The sequence below is a fragment of the Haemorhous mexicanus genome, chromosome 2 (genome assembly GCF_027477595.1).
Source record: "Haemorhous mexicanus isolate bHaeMex1 chromosome 2, bHaeMex1.pri, whole genome shotgun sequence".
NCBI classification, from domain to species: domain Eukaryota; kingdom Metazoa; phylum Chordata; class Aves; order Passeriformes; family Fringillidae; genus Haemorhous; species Haemorhous mexicanus.
Window position 1 is genome coordinate 1,342,706 of NC_082342.1, and position 24,977 is coordinate 1,367,682.

The window sequence follows — 24,977 nt, forward strand, 5'->3', positions numbered from 1 at the left end:
GTGGGGGGACAGCCCTGGTGGCTGTAGATGATTGTTCTCATCCAGAGATGCTTCGCACAGCAGCACCACCTTCGTCCCGCTTCCCACGCTGCAAAATCCCACTGGGAATCACAGAGAAGGAGGGGGAGAACCCAAATTTCCTTCCCTCCTCCCCTCCATCAGCTCCCCCCCTCCAGCAGCGCGGTCCAGCTCCGCCCCAGCGGGGTCAGGCTCTCCCTCGGGGCGATGCTCCGGGAAGTTTTAACCCCTCAGCTCCGGAGTGGAGGGACTGGCAGGGCGGCGATGACGCCCCAGGCTGCCCCCCAAACCCCCAAATAAATAAGGATGTTTATATATATATAATATATATATATATTTAAAACAAACGAACAAACAAACAGAGCTATCTGGGTGCTGGCGATGGAGCGAGCGGGTTAGCGGGAGGCCCGGGCCGGGGGGGACACCGCGGGCGGATTGTCCCTGGGGTGGTCCCGCGGCGTGGCCGGGGGTCCCGGGGGCCGGGGGGGGTGACAGACCCGCGCCCCCCCGCCCCGTGAAGCAGGCACACACAAAACCGGAGAGCAAGGCAGGTTCCTGGCTGTCGGGCATCCTCCGGCCGGTCCCCAGGGATGCTCGGTACCGTCCTCCTCCTCCTCCTCCGCGCCTTCCCGAGCAAACCCCCGCCCCCTCCCCATCTTCTGGAGGCCCCCGAAGCGCTGCGTGTCCCCCCCGAGTCCAGTGCGGCGGCCGGGGGGCGGCGGGGGGAGCGGGGCTCATCCCCCCAGCCCCGAGCACACAGAGAGCAGCCGGGTCGGAGATGAGAGGTGCTGGGGTGGGGGGCGGTGGGGAGGGGGCCGGGACCCCCCCTCTGCACACAGGGGGGCCGGCACCCCCCGTTCCTGGCCGGGGCGGCCCGGGGGGGCCCGGGCAGGTCACGCTCTCCAGAGGAGGAGGTGGTTGGTGCTGTCGTCCCGGCCCACGGTCTCGCTGCTGCTGGTCAGCCGGAAATCCTCGTAGCCGTCGCCGCCGCTGATCACCAACATCTTGGGCTTGGACAGGGCCAGGGCGGGGGCACGGGGCCGCGACGGGTCGCGTTTCTCCGCCTCGCTCGGCTTCTCGGCCCCTGCCAAGCGCAGAACGCCCCAAATGCTGTCACCACCACCCCACCGATCCCCACCAGATCCCTCCTCCGCATCAGCCCTCCACCGCTTTCCCAGGCACCACATCCCGGCCCCAAAAACCTCCTCTCACCCCAACAGCCCCTCCCAGCCCAAACTGGCCCCTGTAACCCAAATTAGCTCCTCCATCAAAACTGCCAGCTCCCATCCCATCTCCCATCCCTCCTCCCCCTCAGTGCTGGGCTGGGTGGCACCCTGGGAATTTGGGTCTCCCCGGGAAATTTGGGGTTGCCCATGCTGGCAGAGGGCAGTTGAGCACCCAGCTTCCCCCACCCTCCACTGCCAGTTTTTCACCCCGGATTTGAACAAGGCAGGAATGGAACGGGGACTCCGACATTTCCCGGCCATCCAGCACAGCATTCCCAGCCCCACAAACACTGTGCACTGCTCCCAGAAGGCGCCAGGACGGGGAGGTGCCAGCCACCCCACCTACCCGTGTCCCTGGGCAGCGGGAAGAGGACGTCAAAGCCGTCGGGCAGCTCGATGGCCGTCAGGAAGCGCACGTGGCCCGTGTGGCCCTGGGACAGCCCCACCAGTGTGGGGGCCGCCTTGGGGGACACAGCCAGGGTGAGCACCACGCCGGCGCTGGTCCCGATCCACAGCAGGTCCTTGCAGGCCAGCAGGGCCGTGATCCGCAGGCAGGCGGCCTTGTGCTGCCGGATGATGGCATCCGAGCCTGCCGGGCATCGCCCCGTCGGTGCCTGGTCCTGCCCCACGGGGCTGGGAACCCCCCACCCACAGGGATCCACTCCCAGGGGGATCTGTGGCACACGGGACATGGGGAAGGGAGCTCACAACCCTCCCCGGCTGCTGGCATCACATTGGGTTGATAGGACAAGGGGGATGGCTTCCCAGTGCCAGAGGATATCGGGAAGGAATTGTTCCCTGTGAGGGTGGGTAGGACCTAGCACAGGTTCCCAGAGCAGCTGTGGCTCTCCCTGGATCCCTGGAAGTGTCCAAGACCAGGTTGGACATTGGGGCTTGGAGCAGCCTAGGACAATAGAAGGTGTCTCTGCCATGGCAGGGATGGAATTAGATGATCTGTAAGGTCCCTTCCAACCAAAACCATTCTGGAATTCCACAATTCTGTGATTGTGGGATTACCGCCCTGCTTCACCATGGAATTATCCATTTCCCCAGGGGCTGCCCTATTTCCACGTGGGATTACCCAGCTGCCCAACACGAGCACAAGGCCTCACATCTCCTTCCCCAAACCCAGCATCCTCACTCTCCCAGCACTGGACCCTTCAGGGCATTTCCCAGGGGCGCTGGCACCCCCTGGAGCTGGCGGTGGCACCCTCTGGAGACGCGTCACGGGTGTCACTTACCAGCGAGCATCTTGTGCACCGGGGGGGTGATGTCTGCCTCTGCCAGCTGCTCGTAGGTGGTGGCGTGGTACAGCCTCACCTGGGCGCTGCCCTGCAGAGCCACCCACACGCCGCTGCCCGCGCTCACCATGCAGGTGACGCTGCGCCCGCCGTCCTGCCCCACCTGCAGCGTGTGCTGAGGGGGACAGATGCCACCAGTGATGCCACCAGTGATGCCACCAGTGATGCCACCGGTGCCCGTCACACCTCCCAGAGTGCCCTCCCTCTGCTGTACCTCCTGTGCCAGCGTGGTGGTGTTGAGGACGATGACTCGGTTTTGGCAGCCGCACCACAGCTTCCCTGCCACCGCCACCATCTTGGTGATGGGGCTCCCCGGTGAGCCCAGGGACAGGGACTTGGAGTTTTGGGGGTCCCAGAAGCGGCCTGAAAGGGTGGGGAGAGTGGGGTGGGGAGTTAAAGAGTTCCCAAAAGAAAGTCCAACTCCATACGGACAATGGGGTGTGGTGGCTGAAGACAACTTTCTCTGGGTCACCCCTCAGAGGGGACATAAACTGGTGCCACCATGAGGTTCCAGTGGCAGGCAGGGACCAGGAGAAGGATGCCCACCTCCACCTGCATCTGAGTGTGGTGTCTCCAGCATCCCTTCAGGGATGCCACCCCGAGCATCCCTCCCCAGGGGCTGCCCAAGCCGCCCTCCAACAGCCACCACTTTGGGGCTGCATCTTTGACATCCCAAATGCAACCTCACCTGCTTCCCGCTGGTACACAACAAGCTCCCCGTTGGCCAGGGACACAAAAACCTGGTTATCCAGGTACCTGTGGGCACAAACCACCTTTGACATCCAGCTGCAGAAGCCCAAAATCCCCTGCTCTGGCCTGCCCCAGAGCTGAAGATCCCCCTTGCCCACTTACAGGATGCACATGACGGCGGCAGCGTGCTGCATCTTCATGCTGTTCTTCCTGTTCCGGATGTTGTCCGAGGACTGGTACACGTGGATGCTGCAGGAGGAGAGCAAAGCTTGAGGCTGCCCCAGGGACTGGTGTGAATTCCATGCAGGAATTCCCACCCAGGGGACCTACCAGCCATCCTCGGTGCCCAGCCACATGGAGCTCTGGTGGGCTTCGGGGTCGAGGCTGAGGAGGTCCTCGAGGCTGCCGCGGGTGAAGGAGCCGCGGCTGGAGCGGCGCAGGGCCCGCCCGTCCGTGGGGCTCTCGCCGTGCCGGCTCTGCCCGTAGGTGCCAGAGATGGGCATGAAGCCAGGCTCCTGCTCTTCCTCCGAGCTCGTCGTCTCCACTGCTGCCTCCTTGCAGCTGGGGATCTCTTCATCTGCGGAGGTGGAGGAATGGCTCAGACCACGACCATCCAACAGCCTCCAAAGTCACGGGGAAGAGACCATGGGTGATGACAAGCCCAAGGGATGGCACAGGGATGCTGAGCCCCAAAACACACGAGGCTTCACCTGAAGTCCCCCCATCTCAGAACCACACTGTTGGGCCCATGCCTCTCAACATCTCTTTTCCCAGGCTCAAAAGCCTCCACCTGCAGACTCCCCCGAGGAATACAAGGCAGAGAGACCAAAACAATGGAGCTGCCCATAATTTTGGGGCTAAAAATTGTATTTCTCCCTTAGCAGGGGCTGGGGAGGACTCACTGCCGAAGCTGGAGGAGATGGTGGAGTGGCTGGCTTGGCTCTGCAGCGTCCCGGAGGGACTGGGCGAGGACTCATCATCCGTGTCATCGCTGTCGAAGGGCACCAGCTCCCTGTTGCCGCCCTCCACGGGCTCCGAGAGCTCCAGCGACGAGCCCGAGATGGAGATGTGCAGGCACGGCTGCGGCCCCGCGTCCTCCGGCGGCGCCGGGCCCGGCTCCGCCGAGGGGCTGCCCAGCGGCTCCGCGCGCTCCCTGCCGCCACCGGGGAGGGAAGGAGGGAGAGAAGGAGGGAGAGAAGCAGCTCCAGCATCGCCCTGCGCCTCCAGCATCGCCCTCCAGCGCCGCGGGGCCGGGCACGCCCTACCTGTAGGCGCGCTTGAGGCCGGGCACGGAGGCGATGCAGAGGATCCTGGCGGAGCAGACGGCGATGCAGGCCTCCACCGTGGGCTCCTTGCGGATGCTCAGCAGGCAAACCTGCCCCACGTAGCCGTCGCTGTTGCAAACCCAAACCTCGTGCGAGCTCTCCGGGCTGCCGTGGCTGGGAGAAGCGCAGGAGAACTGCGAGGGAGCAGAAGAAGGTTGGGCTATTCAGGAGTGACACGGGAGCCGTCTGGCAGCAAGACCACTGAGGTGGGGAGGACCTGCGGGGTGCCTGAGCCCAGACTTTGAGTACCTGCATCCCACTCCGCGTCTTCATGATGGGGATGGCTTTGAGGAACTCCGGGTCCAGGCAGTTTTTGCTGGAAGCTGGGGAAATCAGATTGGGGGATCAAGAAGTGATGGAGGAAAGGGGTCTACCAAAGCGGGGTGGGGGGATGCCAAGCCCACCACCACATCCAGCTCCCCCCTCCCTGCTGTTACCCAGCTTTTTCTTGGCATCCTCGAAGGCTTGCTCGAAGCCGAGCCGGGCGTCGGGGTTGGGGAACTCGAAGATGAAGGACTCGGTGCCGTCAGCTTTGGTGGTGCTGAGCTCCACCTTGTTGGGGGGGAAGGCCATGCTGAAGGACAGGGACTGCTTCTCCGACAGCTCCCGGTGGATGGCGGCCATCAGGTCCTTAATCACGTCATCCAGGCCCTTGGGATGGGGAAAACACTTCAGCTCTCAGGGACGGGCCACCACAAGCCATGTGCTTGATAATCCCCTGTCTGTCCCCTGGCATCCTTGAAAAGAGGCTGCCCCAACTTCTTTTGTGGCTTTAGGATACTTATGGCCACCAGCCCTGCCACAGGCTGTCCCCTGTGGCTGAGGACAGTGTGTTCCCACTGGGAATGTATCCAATCAGGGGACAGCTGCAGGGCCGCCATCCCCATACCTGGTGGGGGAAGCTGAGGGTCTCTGACAGCTTGCTGACTTGCCCCAGCGTGTTGAGGTCTTCATCCAGGCGGCTGATGCTTTTCTGGATGCTCTCCCTGTTGGTGGCTTGTGAGGCACCTGTGTGGGGACACACACAGCGTTAACCCCTCCCTCCCTGGCACTACCAGCCAGGGGCAGCCATGGGTTTTGGGGTGAGGTGGGACACCCCAGCAGGCAGTGACAGACCTTTGACAATGTCCACGTCCTCCAGGGGCAGCTTCCAGAGCAGCTTGTACTTGCTGGCGGTGTCGATCACGCTGGCCGCCGTGTACCTGGGAGGTTGGGGGGGATGGCTGAGCTGCACCCCCAGCCACAGCCCCCCAAAGCCAGGCCAGCTGGCAGGAACACCCAGGGGGTGTCCCCAAGCCTGGTGGTACTCACAGGCTCATGGAGCTGCGGCGGAGCGAGCCCGACTTGCGCTTCAGCGTGGTGCACACCAGCAGGTCCGTGAAGAGGAAGAAGGAGCGGTCCTTCTTCCCACCCACCGCCTTCTGTGGAGCAGTGGGAGACACCAGGGGGTTAGTGACCATCCCTCCTCTGTGCCACTTCTGGGAGAGGGCCCTGCCTCGGTTTCCCCATGTGCTGCCTTGCCCGCCCATCCATCCATCCATCCATCCATCCATCCATCCATCCATCCATCCATCCATCCATCCATCCATCCCTCCCTCCCTCCCTCCATCCATCCATCCACCCATCCATCCATATCCTCCCATGGGCACACAGGCACCCCATGACGCACTCACAGCCTCCCACTGCCCCCCCAGAGGGGTCCCATGGCCCCACAGACCCCACTCTCACCACTTCCACGACCATCTCCTGGCGCAGGAACCTGCGGAGCGGAGCCTGGAGCTGTGGGGACAAGGAGACCCATGGTTGGGAAGCCACTGCTGGGAGCTTTGTGGCCTTCATGCCTGCCCCTGCATCCCCCAGCTCAGAATTGGGACCTCAGCCCCTTCCCAAACCCCCAGGAGCCCACATAGACCAAACGATAATGGGGAAAGCTGGACCTGGAGAAGAAAACAAGTGACCCAAGTGGCCTGGGGTGACCCAAAAGAGCAGAAACGAGGACATTTTGAGGAGAAGGAAAGCGTGACCCCACGTGATGCCCCCCCCACGTACATCCTCCATCCCTTCGATGTGGGACTCGATCTCCTGCACGATGCGGGCGTTCCTCTCCACCTCCTCGGCGCTCTTCATGCCCTTGTTGATCCTCTCGGCCACCTGCTTGATGTTGCGCTGGGCGTCGATGAGGAAAGGGTGGTCGGGGTGGTCCTCGGGCGTGTGCTTCAGCAGGTCCTGCCGGGGGACAGGGCCAGGCTGTCACCTCTGGCAGCACCTGGACACTGGCACTGCCATTGCCCCAGCCCCTGGGGATGGGAGCCAGCCCTGGGGAGGGGGGGACATGTCCAGCAGAAAGGCTGAGGGTAAGGGGACCGTGGAGGGGGGCAGCAGGGTGACTGTCCTTGGAGTAACCATCTCCAGGAGGGCAGAGCCATGTGCACACCTGGGGACACCAACTTTGTGACAAGGGGTGGGAAAAGATCTGCGAGCCCTGAAAGCTGCGTGGAGGTGAGGAGGAGTCGTGGCCTCCCCGCTGCCGGTGTGACACTGCCACCCTGGTGTCACCCACCTTCACCAGCAGCTCGTATCGTGGGATCCTCTGCACAGGCTTGATCATCAGGTCTGACAGGGCCTGCTTCTCCTTGTTCTCCCGCATGCTTTGCTGCAAAACACCCATGAGGGACAGGGATGGGCCCCTTGGTGGGACATAGCAGGGACACAGCTTCCCACTAAGCCAGGATCACCCATTGTGGTTTGGGGTCCAAACTTCCACACCATATGGAGTGATTCTGGTTCATCCCAACTGATCCTCTTTGAAACAAAACCAAGCAGTGCGGGGGGAAATTCCCAGTCTGGCAATAAATCTGCTCCCATTAACTCCCATCCTGCCTGGCTCGAGATCGTGGCCAGGATCTATGGAGACAGGAACCAGGACCCACCTCCAGGAACTTCATGAAAGCCGGCCGGGCTTCCTTGGCGATCCTGACGGCGTCCTTGGCGTTGAGGAAGTTATCAATGTAGGCAGAGTAGATGTTCACCAGCACATCCTTGGAGAACTGGGTGGGGGGGAAAACAGGGCTAGATCCAGCATGGATGGTGGGCACACTGGGAGAGCCTGGAAGAAGCTGCCCCAAGGGTTAACTCTGGCTCTGGGCTGGCGCAGGGAGGGCTCACCCGCTGTCCGCCCACCTCGATTTTTCAGCCCTGACGTTTGTGCTCCCGAGGCAGAAACGCGGAGCTGCAGAGCCAGCCGGGAGCAGCAGCTCCCACCCTTATGCTAAGCAGACAGCAGGCCTGGAGATCGTCTCCTCTTCTCCATCCCAGGCCTGCTTGGCCCATCCTTTCATCACTCCTCTGCCTCCTGCTCCGAAACCTCTGCTCTGGGGCTGTGCCCAGGAGCGGGCACACCCGCATTCCCGGGGGGAATCGCCCCGCCAGGACCTACCGACTGCACCAGGAGGTCGCCCACTTTCTGCTTCTCGTGCCAGTTCTGCACGCAGTCGTGGATCTGCTCCAGGAACTGCTCGTGGTGCTCCAGCAGCTCGGGGATCTGGTCGAAGATCTCGTCCACCAGCGAAGGGTCGCAGAGCAGGGAGTTCTCCGGCTGCTTCAGCGGCTTCATGTAACCCTGCGGGCAAGGAGAGGCACCGGCATCCCTGGAGGTTTCCTCTCCCTCCCCAGCCAGTCTGGATCCCTCAGCCCACATAACCACGGGGATGGATGGCACCCTGCAGCAGGGGGTTCCTCCAGGGGATGCTGGGCTGTGGGACCCACCGGCAGGACCAGACAGGTTTTGCAACTCAGCCCTCCTGGGTCCCATGGCAGTCAGTGAATCCCCACAGCTGGGTGGGGAGGGGGACAGCTCTGCACGAGGAACCTGCATGGCACAGGATCCTCTGTCCCAGGGCCTTCAGAGCCCTTTGCTGCCATGAGCCTTCAGCACCTCCATCTGCCTGACCTAGCTTGGAAATCACAGCAACACGACCCCAGGATCCAAATGCCGGAGTGTTCCTGGTGGGATTTAGGGTGTTTGGAGCCAGGAGGGGCTGGACCAGCAGGATGCACCCACTGGATCATGCCCTGGACTGCCACACAATGGCCAAGGAGCAATACTCAGGGCCAGCAGGTCCTCAGCAATGGCTGAGGTGGCTCTGCTATGAAACCCCTTTCCTCCATCCATGGGGCAGAGCTGCAGAGAGGAGGAGTGCCCCTGGAATGGGAGAGATGGATTTGCAGGGGATGCAGCGGGATGTGGAAGGTCTTCTCAAGCCTTGCCACCTGCTCAGTCTGACCAGTACAGGGTGCTGGTGGCTTTCAGGATGTGTGGAGGATCACGGAGCTGAGCAGTGAGGACAGGACCCATCTCCAGTGGCTTCAGACCTCTCCAACCAAGCTGGTCAAGAAGGAGTCATTCCCCAGGGATCACGTTCCTCAAGCTGATGCCAGATATCTCATGGAGACCCAAGTTAGAAGGACCAAATTCAGCCTGAGGCTCCTAACCCCCTTCACCTGTCCTACTGTGTCCAGCACCTGCAGCAGGAGCTGGGATGGACTGTGCCATGCATCCTGTGCTTCCCACATTGGGCAGAGGAGCATGGAGACAGCCCTTGCTGCAGCACACACGGACAGCAGGCAGGGCTTGCCCATGCACCATCTGTCTTGGCTGCAGGATGATGCTCCAAGGTGTCCCATGCTAAGTGCCACCAAGCCATGACAAGGATCTGAGCACCTTGTCCCAGCTGGGACAGGGAGCTGGGGACACCTGGAGCCCTCTGATCCCTGCCAGAAAGCCAGGTCCCCCCGGTGGCACTGTGTCAGGACAGGTGCCATGGACAAGAGCTCAGGCATTAACACCCCGTGGCTCCCACCCGTGTCCCTCCCACCTCAGAGGATGCACAGACCATGGAACAGACTCTCCCCATGCCAAGACCAGCAGGGACACCCCCAGGTTCCAAACCCTGTACAGCTCCCCTCAAATTCAGCCCCAGAGCCAGGGTCCTCATGCCCCTCTAAGCCAAGGTCTGCACGGGCAGCAGCCAGTGGGTCCTCCCCTCCTGCAGCACATCTGTGTCCACCTTGGGGGCATCCTTTTGGGGCATTTATGGGAAGAGCCCACGGCAGTGTGGGATGGAGTGCCCCATGCCCTTGTGGACGGTCACAGAGGTCCCACAGGCACTGCTCGTGCAGAGCTCAGAGTTTGTGCTGTTTCCCCCTGCAGGGATGTGGTTAGACAAGCCACACCTCGGCCAGGTGACGTCTCCAGGGCGTTGACCATCATTAACCTGCTGAAACACCTTCATTAACATCTGAAACGCGGGGTGGACCCTCAGGCCAGGCTGCTCCAGGGGGTTTGGAACCAGCTCAGCAAAAAAAAGCCCGAGAAAAACCTTTGGCTCAGGTCTGCAGGTGATGATCCCAGCAGGAAACGGGAGCACGAGGGAATGGGGGATTTCAGGGCTCCCCCACCATGGCAGGGCCATCGGGACATGGGGTGCAACATGAGGAGGAGATTTTGGAAGGCAAGCACGGCAGGAGACTTGGGGACAGGCTACCTGCCAGGTGACAGCACACTGGGAATGTCACAGGGGCATGGAGGTAACACACACACACACACACACCCACACACACACACACACCCACACCCACCCCGTTCTTGACACTGCTGTCACAGCGCTCTCACTTCTGCTCCCGCTGTCCCCAACATCCCCCCGTCACCCCAAGCCACCCCGGTGCCACCCAGCTCGTGGCACAGCCCGCAGAGCCAGGATTTGGGGTGAGCACGGTGCCCCGTGCCTCGCTCCGGGGTGTCACACCGCGGCCGTGCCACCTTACCTGCATCAAGGTGCGCAGGGACTCCACGTAGGACTGCTCGGTGTCCAGCAGGGTCATGATGACGTGTTTCCTCATGTCCTGCCGAGGGGGAAAAGACACACGGGCGTTTTGGGGTGAGCCGGGCTGGGGGAGCGGCGTGCTGGGGCTGCCTGGGGAGGCTGAACACCGGAGGAGCCCGGCTGGCGTCCAGCTCCCCTGCGCTGCCTCTCCAGCCCGATGGAGGAATCCGGGAGGATTAGGAAGTACATGACACCGAGCGCACAGACGCCTGGTTTCCTCCGCGGCCGCGTCAGGAGCCCGCCCTGGAGCTCACAGCCCTACATGGGTCGGAGCCGGAGCCCTCTGGCTCTCCAGCGGCTCCGCTCCGAGCGGACCCGCAGGAATTCGCCTCCCGCCCAGCACCCCGGGCACCCTGGGGCTGGGCTGTGGCCCCACGGGAGGCCATTAGTGGGGTGGTGGGGAGCCCTGGGAAGCAGATGGGTCGGGGTCTTCATGGCTGTGGGGCTCAGGGACCCCCTCTCGTGTGCACTCGCTGCAGCTCAGCCTGGGGGGCCAGTGCTCCAGAGCCCAGGGCATGAGACACCCCAAAAGCTTTGGGTGTGAGATGTTCCAAAGGCTCTGGGAGCAGAGACACCCCAGAAGTTCTGGGTGTGAAATGCTTCGAGGCTGCTGGGTGGGAGGCACCCCAAGAGATTTTGGTGAGAGATGCCCCAAGGGCCCTGGGGCCCAAAGGTTTTGGATGCAGAAATGCTCCAGAGGTGCAGTGATACCCCAGAAGTTTTGTGTTTGGATACACCCAGAGATTCTAGGTGCAGAGACACCCCTAAGGTTCTGCAGGGGAAGGAGAGACTCCAGGTGCAGAGACATCCCAAAAGCTTTTAGTGCAGAGATGCCCTGAGTGCACAGATACCCCAAAAGTTTTGCATGTGCAGAATCTCCAGAGACCCTGGATGTGAGACACCCCAAATGTCCTCAGTCTTGTGGGATGAGCCCCTGGATACATGGGGCTGTGTCCTCCTTAGAGGGGACACAATGAGCTGTGAAGCTGCTCTGCAGCCACAGGAAGAAATGTGACCATCCTCACCACGGAGAGAGGCCACCATGCCCCTCGTGGTCCCCAGGGAGCAATGGAGAGGGATCCTGGCCAGATCCCGCTCTAGGACAGAGCTGTGCCTCAGTTTCCCCACTCCCCACCAGGCTGCTGATGGAACCAAGCATGGAGGAAACTCTTGTCTAGAGCCAAATGCTGGTGACGGGTCCAAGGCTCTCCAGGAATCAGGAAACCATGGTGATATTGGGAACACCAGCTGAGACCTCCCCACTTGGTTAGAGAGCTTATGAACACTCTCACTGCTGGATTAATTAGCTGTAATTACGGATGGACGGGCACTCACTGGAGGATGGAGCTTAGGGGAATCTGATACCCCAAACTGCCTCAGTTTCCCCAACTCTCACCCAGCCTGTAGTTCCCTGCTGGTCCTTTTTTTTCCTAGAGCTGTCCCAGCTCAGCACCAAAGCCAAGGGTCAGACCCAGGAGCTGCACAGGCTCAGCTGCACCAGCAGCAGTGGGGACACGCAAGATGAGGCCCAACTGTTGGCAAGGGGATTTTTTCCACCCTTACAGCACCAGTATTACCCTGGCAGGGGCAAATTCCCACTGGGATGAGCAGAGCTGGGGGAAAGGCACCATCCCAGCAGGGCAAAGCCACCCGTGGGCAAAGGCAGGATGTGCCCCACTGCATTCCTCACCCCAGCAAAGCCTCTCCGCTGGGGGGGCTGAAGATGCTTCAGCCTCCATCTGCTCTCCCCGGGGACGCCCCCACCTCACCCCAGCCTCATCCTGCTCAGCACCCCCGGGATCAGCCCCTGCCTCCCTGGAACCGGGGTATTTCCCACCAGCCGACGCCTCCGCCGTGTAAATCAGCACTGGGGGGGCGGCGGCAGCGATGGCTCCAGCCCCCCCATCACCCGCTCCGGGCGGGAGCATCCCCGCTCCCCGCGATCCAGAGCACCCCGGGGGTGCCGAGCTGAGGATGAGGATGAGGATGGAGGCACGGTTGCCACGGCAATCGCGGCGCAGACCCCACAGGTGCCGGGTGCCGCACACGTGTCCAAGCGTGACGCATCCCTGCGCCCCCACCTCGCCCCCGCATCCCACCGGCGCCCCCCGCTCCACCCCCGGGGGTCCCTCTGGCATCACCTCGGTGCCGCCGCGGCTGCCGCAGCCCTTGTCCGGCAGCTCCTCGGCCGCGCCGCTGAGCCCGGAGGTGGCGAAGGCCGCGTCGATGCCGTCCCCGATGTCTCGCATGTCCTCCAGCGCGATGGTGAACTGCGCCAGAGTCCTCACCATCTGCAGCATGCGGCTCCCGGGGGTCGGTCCGTCCCACGCGGCCCAAGGAATCGCGCAGAAATCCCCTCTGTGCCTCTACCTCCCTGCCGCTATCCCCAGGTGTCCGCCCCGAGCCGGAACGCTGCGCCGGGATGCGGCGGGGAGGGGAATAGAAGCGAAGCGCTATTTATATCGCCGGGGTTCGCTGTGGATGTGGAACTACGGGGATGTATAAAAAGCCCTCCCGCAGAGCGGCAGCGGGCTGCGAGGCTGCGCCTGCGTCCGCGGCCACGCCAGGGTCCCCGGCCCCCGGAGCTGGCCAGGCACGGGCGGGAGGCTGAGCCGTGCCCACACAGACACGCGCGGATGCGGGCAGGGCCGGATCCCGCCGAGGGATGCTGCTGGAAGGGCTTTGCCCGGCGAGGATGCTGGGGAGTGGGGTGGGGGGAGCTGGTGTTTTCTTGGGGCATGAGATTTTTTGGGGAGGAGGGACGCACGAGTGATGCTGGGGTGCTCAGCCACCCTTAGGGATTCCATCCCGGCGAACATCCCCCCCCCTGACCTTGCAGGCAGGGAAACTGAGGCACGCCCCCTTCCCCCCCCCCCACGGCATCATCACCTCGGCACCCACATCCCTGCTGGCCGGGTGATGCATCCTGCCCAGATCTGTTTGTAACGCTCCCCTCCTGCTTCGTTAATTAAATCTAATTAGCCGCTCACCCCGTTTCCACAGCAACGGCGTGCAGCAGGGCTGCATCCTCTCATTGCAGCCAGTAAATTTCCTCTTGGAAGTGAGGATGATGAGCACCCCACCCCGGGAAGGGTGCGTGGCAGAGAACGGACCACTCGGGGCAGGTAATGGGAGCTGCAGCAGCTGCCAATGCGCCCAGGGATCAGGGGGAGGGAATGCTAATTGCACCCAGGTAATGAGGCTGCTCTCAAGGCAGCAGCAGCTCCTGCAACTGCAACTGCAGTGCCTTGGTCATCCCAGCTGTTGGAATGCTGGGTTTGTTTGGTTTGCAATCCAGACCTCAGCTCTTCTGGGATCCAATCCCAGACCCATTTCTGCTGTAATCTCAGATTCCTTTAGGCTGCCATCCTAAAACCAGTTTTGTTGCAAACTTGGCTCCATCTGCATTGCAATTCCAGAGCCATCTGGATTGAAAACCTGGGCTGTTCTGAGCTCCAATCCCAGATTCATTTTGGTGGTAACCCCAGGCACATTTGGGCTACAATCCCAAACCCATCTCAGTTGCAATCCAGGGCACATCCACATTGCAATCTGGGATCCAATAGGGATAAAATCCTGGGCTCTGCTAGAATCCTATTGCAAACATGCTTCTGTTGCAATTTCTGTTTTATTTGGGCTCCAGTTCCAGACTAATTTCTGTTGCAATTCCAGATCCATTTGGGTTCCAATCCCAGAAAAAAAATGGGTTGCTGATCTAAGTCCACCTGGATTCCAATTCCAGACCCTTCTGCTTGCAGTCCTGGGTGCTTTTGGGCTGTAATCCCAAACCCACCTGGGTTGCAGATCCAGGCCCAGCTGGGCTGCAACACTCTGGGTTGCGATCCCAGACCCATTTATTTGCCATCCTGGGCCCCATCTGTGTTGGGCCCATTTGGGTTCCACCCCCAGACCCATCCAGTTCTAATCCCAACCCCATTCCTTTGCAATTCCAGAACTGTTTGGGTTGCAATCACAGATCCACCAAGGATTCAAACCTGGCTCCAGTTGCACTGCAACCCCAAACCCAGCTGTGCTGCAATCCCAATCCCATTCCTTTTGCAATCCCAACCCCATTCCTGTTGCAATCTCAGACCCAACAGGGAAGCCAGCCTGGGTCCATGTGCATGCCAATGCCAGATCCATTTGGGCTGCAATCCCAGAACCACTCCTGTTGGAATCCTGGACCCACCTGGCTCGCAGCTTTGGACCTGTTTGGACTGTAACCCCAGATCCATCTGGGATGCAATCACAATCCCATTCCTCTTGCAATCCTGCACCCAGCAGGGCTGCAAACCTGGGTCCAACCGCATTGCAATCTCAAATTCATTTGGGTTGCAATCCCAATCCCATTCCTTTTACAATTCCAGCTTCATTTGAGCTGCACTCCCAATCCCACTCCTTTTACTATCCCAGCTTCATTTGAGCTGCACTCCCAATCCCATTCCTTTTACAATCCCAAATTCATTTGAGCGGCAATCCCAATCCCATTCCTTTTACAATTCCAGCTTCATTTGAGCTGCACTCCCAATCCCACTCCTTTTACTATCCCAGCTTCATTTGAGCTGCACTCCCAATCCAATTCCTTTTACAATTCCAGGTTCATTTGAGCTGCAATCCCAATCCCATCCCTTTTACAATCCCAGCTTCATTTGAGCTGCAATCCCAATCCCATCCCTTTTACTATCCCAGCTTCATTTGAGCTGCAATCCCAATCCCATCCCTTTTACTATCCCAGCTTCGTTTGAGCTGCAATCCCAACCCCATCCCTTTTACTATCCCAGCTTCATTTGAGCTGCAATCCCAATCCCATCCCTTTTACTATCCCAGCTTCGTTTGAGCTGCAATCCCAATCCCATCCCTTTTACTATCCCAGCTTCATTTGAGCTGCAATCCCAACCCCATTCCACCTGCAATCCCGGACCCGCCAGGTGTGCAAACCTGGGTCCCACCGCATTGCAATCGCCAATCTCTCTGGTTTGCAATCCCATTCCCTCTCCTCGGGCACTCCCATTCCCACTCCTCGGGCACTCCCATTCCCGTTCCCGTCGCGGTCCCTGCCCGGTTCAGCCCCAGCTGGTCCCGGCGCTGCCGTGACCCGGCGGCTCCGCCCGCAGCCACTCCCCGAGCCCTCCCCCGGGACCGCCCGTCCCCTCCACCGCAGCAGAGCCTTTCCCGCTCCCCGAACGCCACCCTCGGCTCAAGCCCTTCATCCCACCCAGCGTGTCCCGGGAACACTGCAAGGGGACTCGCATTCCTGCTGAGCCTTCCTCCCGTGGGTTTGGACCCCTGGCTCCCACCCACCCAACCCCTCGGGATGTGACGGAGGATGGCAGCAGAAGGGTTAAACCCGTCCTGCCCGGCGTGGGGAAGGAGCCTGACCGAACCCCGCTGTGCTTTCGGGGCTCGCCTCTCCATCACCCCGGGATGCAAACCCCGGAGCGATGCCGGCCAGCCGAGCCCGGACCCCCCTGCAGGCGGCCCGCAGCCCACAGGAAATTCCTGGGAGTGTTTGGCCACTCCAACAGCGCTGCCTATTTTTAGGGCTGTCTAAAATATGAGCCGGTTATTTTTAGCAGCGCGGCTCTTTGTAAACACCTTTAGATTTCCTTTCGGACCAGCCCCTGTTGTTTTTGTTTGTTTTTTTTTCCCAACCTGAGCGTTTCCTCTCCCAAAACCCCAAACCCTCCTGGGAAACGCGTGCCAGCTCCTTGGGATAGAGCCAAGGGACTCATCCCCCATCCCAAGGCTTGTGCCAGCATGGCAAAATGCTCCTGAAAACTCAAAGATGGAGAGGATCCTGCACCAGGGGTTTGGGGGTGATTCAGCAGCACCCCAAACCTGGGATGGGGGCCAAGGAAAAGCTTTTTGCCCCAGCTTTCCCTCTGGCACTGGTAATACAACCCTGAAGAAGGATGGGAACTCTTCCATCTTGATTTATTTTATTTAACTAGGCTCAGGGAGCAGCCCCATCATTTGCTTTTCCCTGAGCAGGAATATCAATGCAGGAGGAGTCTGAGCATCCCCAGGGATTTGAAAAACATCCTAAAACATTTGGAAAAGGCCATGGCATATTGTGTCCTGCCTGCTCCCCCGCAAACAAAGAGGCATGGATGGAGGAAAGTCCTAAAACATCCATTTTTTTAAACAAACAAAGGCCAAAGGGAGAGTAGGAATGTACATTCCACGAGGGATCACAGCCATCACACAGATTCTGGCCCTTGCTGAGCCCCTGCACACATCAGTGCATGGAATGATGATGATTCCACAGCCACTCTGAGCACTCCCCCCACTGTCCCAAACCCTGGTGATTGGGTCAGTGTGGGAGGGTGTTCCTCGTGCTGTCACCACCACCTCATCTGGGATGCTAAAATCACATCCCATGGCAAGGAGGATCTCTGCATCCCCAGAGACCATCCCAAAATTCCCACATCCACAGCACTCAGTGTTTGTTCCTTTCTTTGGTGTAAAGTCACGCAGCCACAGCCTGAGTGAGCTGCAGCAGGATTTTGTCCCTGAGCCCCTGTTCTGGGGCCAAAATATCCAGATTTAGGGGGGGAAAACAGAGTGTTTTAGACCACTTTGGGAGCGGGGTTTGCTGCTCAGGGCCTTCCTGCAGCTGCTGAAGGAGGAGCTAACCCTGCCTCAAACAAAATTATTCCCACCCCTCCGAAACACGCCAAAATTTTAAGAGTAAATAAATACAAGTTGTTTTTCCCTCAATTACAGCTCGTTCCTGCTGCCAGCTCCTGATGGGAGATTCTCTAGGGCATCGCAGTAGGGTTGTGCTAGGAGCTGCCTGAATCTTGGCACCTCCTTGAAACCAGCATTGCCATTCCATTCCATTCCATTCCATTCCATTCCATTCCATTCCGTTTGAAAGAATCTGGAATTTCTGCACCTTTTCTTTCCCTGTATGCTTGTTCCCAGGGTAGATCCCACTAGAGGGAGCTGGGACATAGTGGGAGCCACTGGTCCACCGGGACAGTGCACGGTGAATTCCCAAGCTTAACAATTTTAACACATCCTCAGCTCTATTTCTACCAAATCTCCGGAAAGAAAAGGCTTGGAAATAAACTGGACTCACTTCCATCCATCCCAATGCAATGACCAAACACCTCTGCAACAAACAGCATCATCCTGGCATCTAAAACTTCCTGGTGCAGCCAGAAAAGCCCCTGGCTGGCACCATCTCCCAAAACAGGATAATGCTATTCCATCCAATCCTGTATTGCCTCAATCACTCAGCCTCTGGCAGGAAATCACTCTGGGGAAAAAAAAATCACATTCTGTCCTCTTGGGAAGTATTAAAGCAGGAGGTCGGATTGGGTTTTGTAGGGCTTTCAAACCTAAGCAGCCTTTCCCTTGGCATCAGTGATGCTTTGCCCTAAGTCCCACAAGTGCCATAAAGCTGGGGGATGGCAGCCACTGCCATCCCTGGGTACCAATCACCTCCATTCCACGGTGCCAGTCACCTTTTTGGGGCATGTCAGCCCATCCCTGGGTACCAATCACCTCCATTCCATGGTGCCAGTCACCTTTTTGGGGCATGTCAGCCCATCCCTGGGTACCAATCACCTCCATTCCACAGTGCCAGTCACCTTTTTGGGGCATGTCAGCCCATCCCTGGGTACCAATCACCTCCATTCCACAGTGCCAGTCACCTTTTTGGGGCATGTCAGCCCATCCCTGGGTACCAATCACCTCCATTCCACGGTGCCAGTCACCTTTTTGGGGCATGTCAGCCCATCCCTTGGTGCCAACCACCTCCATCCCCGAGCACAAGTCGCCTCTTTTTCCAGGTGTCACCCCATCCCTGGCTTCCAATCCCTCCCTCCCTGCTACCAGCCTCTCACCTCTGAATAAAAGCCAACCCATCCCTGGGACCACCAGGTCCTGGGGAAGCCACTGCCATGGGAACAGGAGGACCTGTGGCACAGCAGAGGGGCCGTGCCCGAGCCTGCCCGACGCCGCAGGGAATCACATCCGGGGCTGCATTCCCTCCCTGCCCAGCCTCTCCCTGCTCTCCCACGGGTAAGGAAAGTCCGAGCTGCTCTCCAAAGAGTAACTTCTTGAAAGGAAATAAGAGCATAAATCAGCAGCTCTGATTCAGCCCTGCTTCAGTTACTAATAATATTCCCGTGTTTATTCGCAGGCCCGGGGCTGGAGATGTTTGCTTTTCCCTTGGCCGTGGTTTTTCCCAGGCTCCCAGCTCACAGAGGAGCATTGATTTGGTCAGGGATGCTCCCATGGAGAAACCCAGCAGCACCACCTCCTCTGGGATGGGGAGGATGAGGAGGAGGAGGAGGATGAGGAGGAGGAGGAGGAGGAGGAGGAGGAGGAGCAGGGCAGCTTCGGCCCCAGCGCACGGGAATTCAGTTGTTTTCCCTTCTTGGACTTCTCGGCTGTGGTGATTCATCCCGGGAGGACACGGCCTGGCTGCAATTCTGCTTTTAAAGTGTGAGAGAAAAAAAAAAAAAAAGGGAATAAAAAATAAAGGAGTTGGGGCAAGTTTTCCAAGGCAGGGTGGAAGGATGCTGGGCATCCCTGCGCTGCCCAGGGGAACAGCAGTGCTGGGAGCAGTGCCAGTGGGATTGGGAAGGGGGAGCTGCAGGAGACTCATCTCCCAAAGCAACAAAAATTCCTCCTCGAAATGCACAGTGGGGCTTTTCCTGTGGGACTTTCACTAGAAATTCTCACCAACGGCACTGGGGTGAGGGGTTCTCCCCTCTGCCAAAATTCGAAGCTCAGGATTGTGCTGGTGCATCTCCTGCATCCTCCCTGAGCTGCTGGCAGCATCCCACGGATCCCCCCCTCTCCATGCCCCCCCTCCCACCCGACTAGAGATGCTCACCCCAATTTAACCCTCCCCAACTACCATCCATCCCCTGGCACGTTTGCAGAGCCCTTACAAAAGCAGTGGTCCAGGGCAGAGCTGGGGGCTTGTGGCCCCCCGTTTGCTGCCAGCCTTTGCCGAGTCCTGGAGCAACTTTCACCAAATATGGAAGGTTTTTTTTGCCTCCGGTTTTCGGCACGCAGGCCACGGCCCAAGAGCGCAGCTTTCCAGATGCTGAGGTCAGCCCAGCTCTTCTTCCCTCCCCCTGCTCCTTCCCTGCTGCCTCCCAGTGGGCTTGGCCCTGCACCCACCGGGACAGGAGCAATTCCACCCCCTCAGCTCACTGGAATCCCTGGATGCCCCACCTGCATCCTCTGCTGCTGGCACAAGCCTCCCCAAAAGCATCCCAGGCCACCCCAAAAGCAATGGTTATGAGGATTTTGGGGCACAAGGAAGCCAGGGAGAGGGGTACCCGATGCTGGCAGTCCCTGGCATCACTGCTGGATGCCAGCCTGGCACAGGTGGGTGGGAGGTGCCCTGGCTGCCTGCTGGAATGGGGCCAGAAGTCTTGGGACAGCCAGGAGGGAGCCAGCCTGGCATGCAGGGAGTGATGGGCACCAGGAGCTGTTTGGTACCCAGGAGCTGATGGGGATGCAGGTCTCCACGTGGAGCCAGAATTCCAAGCACACCCAAAGCCAAGAGGTTCCCAGGAGTCAAAGAGGATGGATGCTCAGAAGCTGATGGCTGCTCAGGAGCTACCCTGGAGTCCATGGGCACCCAGAAGCCAATGGGAACTCCCTGGGTACCCAGATGGATGCCCAGGATCCCAAAGAGACTCTGGGCACCCACGGATCCACAAGCACAAAGGAGCTGAAGGACACCCAGGAGGCAACAGACACTCACAGGCATCCAGAGGCCATGGGCACTCAGGAACTGATGGATGGCCAGCATCCAAGAGGTACCCAGCAGTCCACGGACACCCAGAAGCCACTGGGCACCCGGAGGGAATGGGAATGCAGGAGCTGATGGATTCCAAGGATCTAACAAGTGTCAGAAGTCCATGGACACTCACAAATCCAGAAGTAATCAGCGCCCCCCATGAGCTGATTGCCCCCCAGGTGCCAACCAGTACCAGGAGTCCATGGGCACCCAGAAATCTCATCCAGCTGCAGACGGATAGCCAGGAGCTGACAGATGGATTCTTAGGATCAAACAGGTGCTAGAAGTCCGTGGGCATCTACAAATCCACAAACACCCAGGAGCTGATGGACACCCAGAGGAGGTAGGAGACCTGACCACCCCTTTCCATGGCCCTGCCAGGACCTCTCCTGTCCCTCCTGCCTGGATCCATGCCCGGAGGTACAGCCACCAGCCTCCAGCCAGCTGTGTCCCACAGACTCCCAGAGCCTGGTGCTCCGTGGGTCCCCTCACCCTGCTGCAAGCAGGACAGCAGGGATCTGGGGAGGGGGGGGAACCATAGACCTCTCCAGGAACGCCCACAGCCCACGTCACATCGCAGTCAGGGCGAGAGGTGACAGCTTCCCTGCCCTGTCACTGTCACAGCACACCCTGGGGTGGGGGGAGGGGGGGAGCAGGGGGGGTTCAGCATCCACTGACCTGCGCCAGGTTTGGACGATGGAGGGACGAGTTCCCTCTCCGCTCACCGAGGCTCTGAGCCATCTACATCCCATCTCACCGGGGTTCTGGGCAACCCAAAAAACACCAAAAGGACCAAACCCGATCCCCTACCGCTAGCGACGGTGTTTCTGCCGAGGGGTCAGGATGAAACTCTTCCAAAAAAAAAAAAAAAAAGAGCAAGAAGAGGGATGCCAAATCAGGGCAGGCCAGCGAGTCTGCTGCTACTCCAGCTAAAAAAAGCAGGAAACCATATCCCAGGCTCGGAGATGCCAATCTTCCCATGCAAACAACTCCCTTTTTGTTTTTTTTGGAGAGTATCAGAGGGCTCAGGAACAGCCAGTCACAAATAGCAACTCCACGGCACCACCAAGGAAACCTCCTCCAGCCCCAGGGACCGTGCAGGGATGCTGGTGACCCCACAGCAGGATGGTGGCTCCTCCAGGGGGCACCTGGTGGTGGCTGTTCCCTCCCTGGGATGGTGACTCCTCCAGAGGAAACCTGGTGGTGGGTACTACCACGGGTGTCCTTCTCCCAGCACATCCATGCAGGGATGTCCTGGTGGGGCTCACTGGTGTCCTGGATGTCACCAGTGGGTCTAAGATGGTGGTGGCCATCTCCTTGTTCCCAAAAAGGGACATGCCTGGGGTTTCTGGGAAAAGGCAGGACATGAGGGTCACAAAAGCCTAACATCTGCTCCCTCCAATCCTCCCACCACTTGGATTAAAGGGATTCTACTCAAAATACCCTGCACAAGGTACAGGGGAGCAGCAGGCACGGGGACAGCCCCCAGCTGCACCCAGGCATGGTGGTGATGAGGGCAGGAACTGGGATCAGCCTCCTGTTCCCCGGAAGCCAAGCAGCTCCAATGGGAATTCGCACAAAGAGGGAGTTACTGGAATACTTTTACCCAGATGCTGATTCTCATTCTCCTTCCCATTGGCCAGGCTGCAGTTCCCAAAGAACCAAAAGCAAACACACTATTTTTAGAGAAGAGTTCATTTACTGGAGCCATTCCCTTTGAAATTCCTCACTCATCCTCTCCATGGAAACCAAGGGAGTCCGGAGAAACAGCCCCACCGGGACCAACCATCAGAGCTTTAAAAAGAGCCACACTGAGGGAGAGGGGGTGGAAGGGGCTGATTTCTCCTCACTGGACACATCCTGGCCTGGAAGCACCATGGTGGAAATGGCAAAGCTTTGTTTTAGTGGGCTCTGTCAGTGCAAGCCTTCAGGAGGAGACATCGTGGAAGATGGACCATGTTCTCTTGGAAAATCATGCCTGGAGACAACAGTCCTGGATAGGTGGGGAATGGGTGGAGGGGGATGGCTGGATGGAAGCAAGGACACAGATGGAGGTTGTTGGAGATGGGAGGAGATGGATGAAGATGGGTGGATGGATGGATGGATGATGGATGGATGGATGGATGGATGGATGGATGATGGATGGATGGATGGATGGATGGATGGATGGATGGATGGATGGATGATGGGTGGGTGGATGGATGGATGGATGGGGGATGGATGGATGGATGGATGGGGGATAATGGATGGATGGATGGATGGACGGATGGATGGATGGATGATGGATGGATGGATGGATGATGGGTGGGTGGATGGATGGATGGATGGGGGATGGATGGATGGATGGATGGATGGGGGATAATGGATGGATGATGGATGGACGGACGGACGGACGGATGGATGGATGGATGGATGGATGGATGGATGGATGGATGGATGGATGGACAGGTGGATGGATGGACGGGTGGATGGATGGGGGATGGATGGATGGATGGATGGATGGATGGATGGATGGATGGATGATGGGAGGATGGGAGCCTCCTTCCCTGTTTTCCAGGAGGATGGGAGTCTCCTTTTCCCTGTTTTCCAGGGCCTGCCCTGAGAGAAGAGGAAACTGTACTGGCCAAACCCCAGGGCTGCCTTGCTGCACCTTCCCTTCGTGTGAGGGCACCTCCTTCTCCATCCTGGATTTAGGAGAAGCTCCTGCTGCAGCTCTGAAGCTGTTGGATGCCCCATGGGAACTGCTGTGACCAGGTGAGGGAGCTCAGCAAGGGAAGAGACCTCAGCACACCACCTCTCTGGACACTCATACAGGGATCAATATCCAGGGGCAAGCTCCCTCTTCAGAATTATCCCTGGGAAAGGCTCTAAATCAGAGAGTGAGAGAATGACAGAGTGGTTTGGACCAGATGGCACCTTAAGCTCATCTTGTTCCTACCCCCTACCATGGGCAGGGACACGTCCCACTAGAACAGGTTGCTCCAAGGCCCACCCAGTCTGGCCTTGAACACTTCCAAGGATCCCACAACCCTTGCAATGATGGATTAAGGCTGCAGGAACAAGGCCTGGGAAGCTTTGAGCTTCCATCCCAGCTGGGTTTGGCAGGAGGTTACCTGGAGGTTACATCACAGGGAGGCCGACCTGCTGCTTCCCTGGCAAGAGCAGATGGAAGAACAAGGCCACCTCCTCCCAGAAGCTTTGGAGGCATGTGATTTTCCATGGAAAAGCCCAGGCATCTGTGCACAGATGCAGGCAGGGTGCAGGCAGGCTGCCCAGTGCATCTCTGAGAATACATCCCAGCTCCAGGGCCCTCTCCATACCCCCATGTGTGTATCCCTGCACCAGGGACCTCTTCCCTTAATAATTTTAATTATTTAGAAATGCCATTAGGTGCACAGCCTCATCCTGGGGACCTGCCAATGTCCCCAAGGCAGCACCAGCCAAAGCTCCAGGAGGTTCCTCATTAACCCATTTTAATTATAATGCTCGATGGTTTCATAGCATTTTCCAGCCCATGATCAGAGAAGACAAAAAAATAAACCTAAATTGCTCCATCAGGCAAAAAATGCTGCCAAATTCCCCGAAATTCCCTGTGTGAGTGTCCCATACATACCTACATGTATGCCTGTACCAGGCCCTCTCCATACACCCTGTATGTGTATCCCTGCACTCCTGGTCTCCCTGTGCAGGGATGCACATCCACAAAAATTCCAAGGATTTCCCTGGATGCACAAGCTCCAGAACCAGCCTCTCCCTGTGTACCCCAGCCCCAGGGAGCCCCTGGTGCATCCCAGCTGCAGGACTCTGGGTCCCTCCAGAGGCTGGGAGCCCATTCCAGCCTCCCACCCTTGCTGCAGTGCCTGGATCCTGCCAAGAGCCTGACCTTTGGATCAGGCAGCCACGGGCCAAGGCCAGCCCCCAGCACCAGCTCAGCCCAGGGCTAACCCTGTCACTCCAAGGCTGGATCCTGCCCCACACCACCAGCACAGGCCTCAAAGGATGCACATCCCACGTGGATCATCCCCCCTCCCCCAGTGGAGCTTGCTGACTAATTAATTAGAGGCTTTTAATTAAAGTAGGGGGGACAAGGGACAAAGCAGCCCTGTTCAAAGCGCTGGCAGTGCGGAAGGGAAGGGGCAGAAATGGGCAGAGTTAAGGGAATTTTGGGCACTGGGGAAGAGTAAAAATTGGGCAGAGTTTAGGGGACTTTGTCAGCAGGGAAAGAAGAGAGGTATAAATGGGCAGAGTTAAGTGAATTTTGGCATTGGGGAAGGAAAGAGGTAAAAAATGGGCAAAGATAAGGGACTTTGGCACAGGGGAAGGAAAGAATAAGAAATGGGCAAAGATAAGGGATTTTGGCAGTGGGGAAAGAAAGAGACAAAAATGGGCAGAGTTAAGGGGATTTGAGGTGGGCCACCCCCCTGGCCCTCTGCCACTGCTCCCAGGGTCACTCCATGCCACTGACAGGCAGCATCACCTGATCCCAGCCAACTTCTCCCCGCTCCATCCCACATCCCACCTCTCTGAAGGGCTGCCTCAGTTTCCCCCCACTCCAGCATTTCGCTGAGCACAGCAGATCCAGGGACACAAAACCCAGCAAACCACTGGAGCAGGGAGAGGAAAACCAAGATTTGCCCATTCCCACCTCCCCCCTGCAGCTGTTTTAATTAATTAAAGATTTCCAGCGACACCAAAAACACCAAGATAACTCCCAGCCACAGCCCCAAACCTGGGGATTCACACAAATGGAACGGAGGGAATCT

The 24,977-nt window shown here is 58.8% G+C and overlaps 1 protein-coding gene across 1 annotated transcript in view; it reads right to left on the reverse strand.

The window, feature by feature from the left end:
• Positions 1-327: 327 nt before the first annotated feature.
• Positions 328-24,977, reverse strand: part of ARHGEF17 (Rho guanine nucleotide exchange factor 17) — a 31,016-nt gene continuing 6,366 nt past the window's right edge. Inside the window, exons 2-21 of the mRNA XM_059871402.1 lie at positions 10,384-10,461; positions 7,997-8,179; positions 7,491-7,607; positions 7,121-7,213; positions 6,610-6,786; positions 6,289-6,339; positions 5,872-5,981; positions 5,677-5,762; positions 5,450-5,568; positions 4,998-5,211; positions 4,810-4,883; positions 4,501-4,694; positions 4,138-4,388; positions 3,566-3,812; positions 3,398-3,484; positions 3,234-3,301; positions 2,760-2,908; positions 2,486-2,660; positions 1,591-1,833; positions 328-1,102 (exon numbers count right to left, since the gene is read on the reverse strand). Of these exons, the coding sequence (XP_059727385.1) occupies positions 912-1,102; positions 1,591-1,833; positions 2,486-2,660; positions 2,760-2,908; positions 3,234-3,301; positions 3,398-3,484; positions 3,566-3,812; positions 4,138-4,388; positions 4,501-4,694; positions 4,810-4,883; positions 4,998-5,211; positions 5,450-5,568; positions 5,677-5,762; positions 5,872-5,981; positions 6,289-6,339; positions 6,610-6,786; positions 7,121-7,213; positions 7,491-7,607; positions 7,997-8,179; positions 10,384-10,461 (2,907 nt within the window). The 3' untranslated portion in view covers positions 328-911. The remainder of the gene's footprint in view (positions 1,103-1,590; positions 1,834-2,485; positions 2,661-2,759; positions 2,909-3,233; positions 3,302-3,397; positions 3,485-3,565; positions 3,813-4,137; positions 4,389-4,500; positions 4,695-4,809; positions 4,884-4,997; positions 5,212-5,449; positions 5,569-5,676; positions 5,763-5,871; positions 5,982-6,288; positions 6,340-6,609; positions 6,787-7,120; positions 7,214-7,490; positions 7,608-7,996; positions 8,180-10,383; positions 10,462-24,977) is intronic.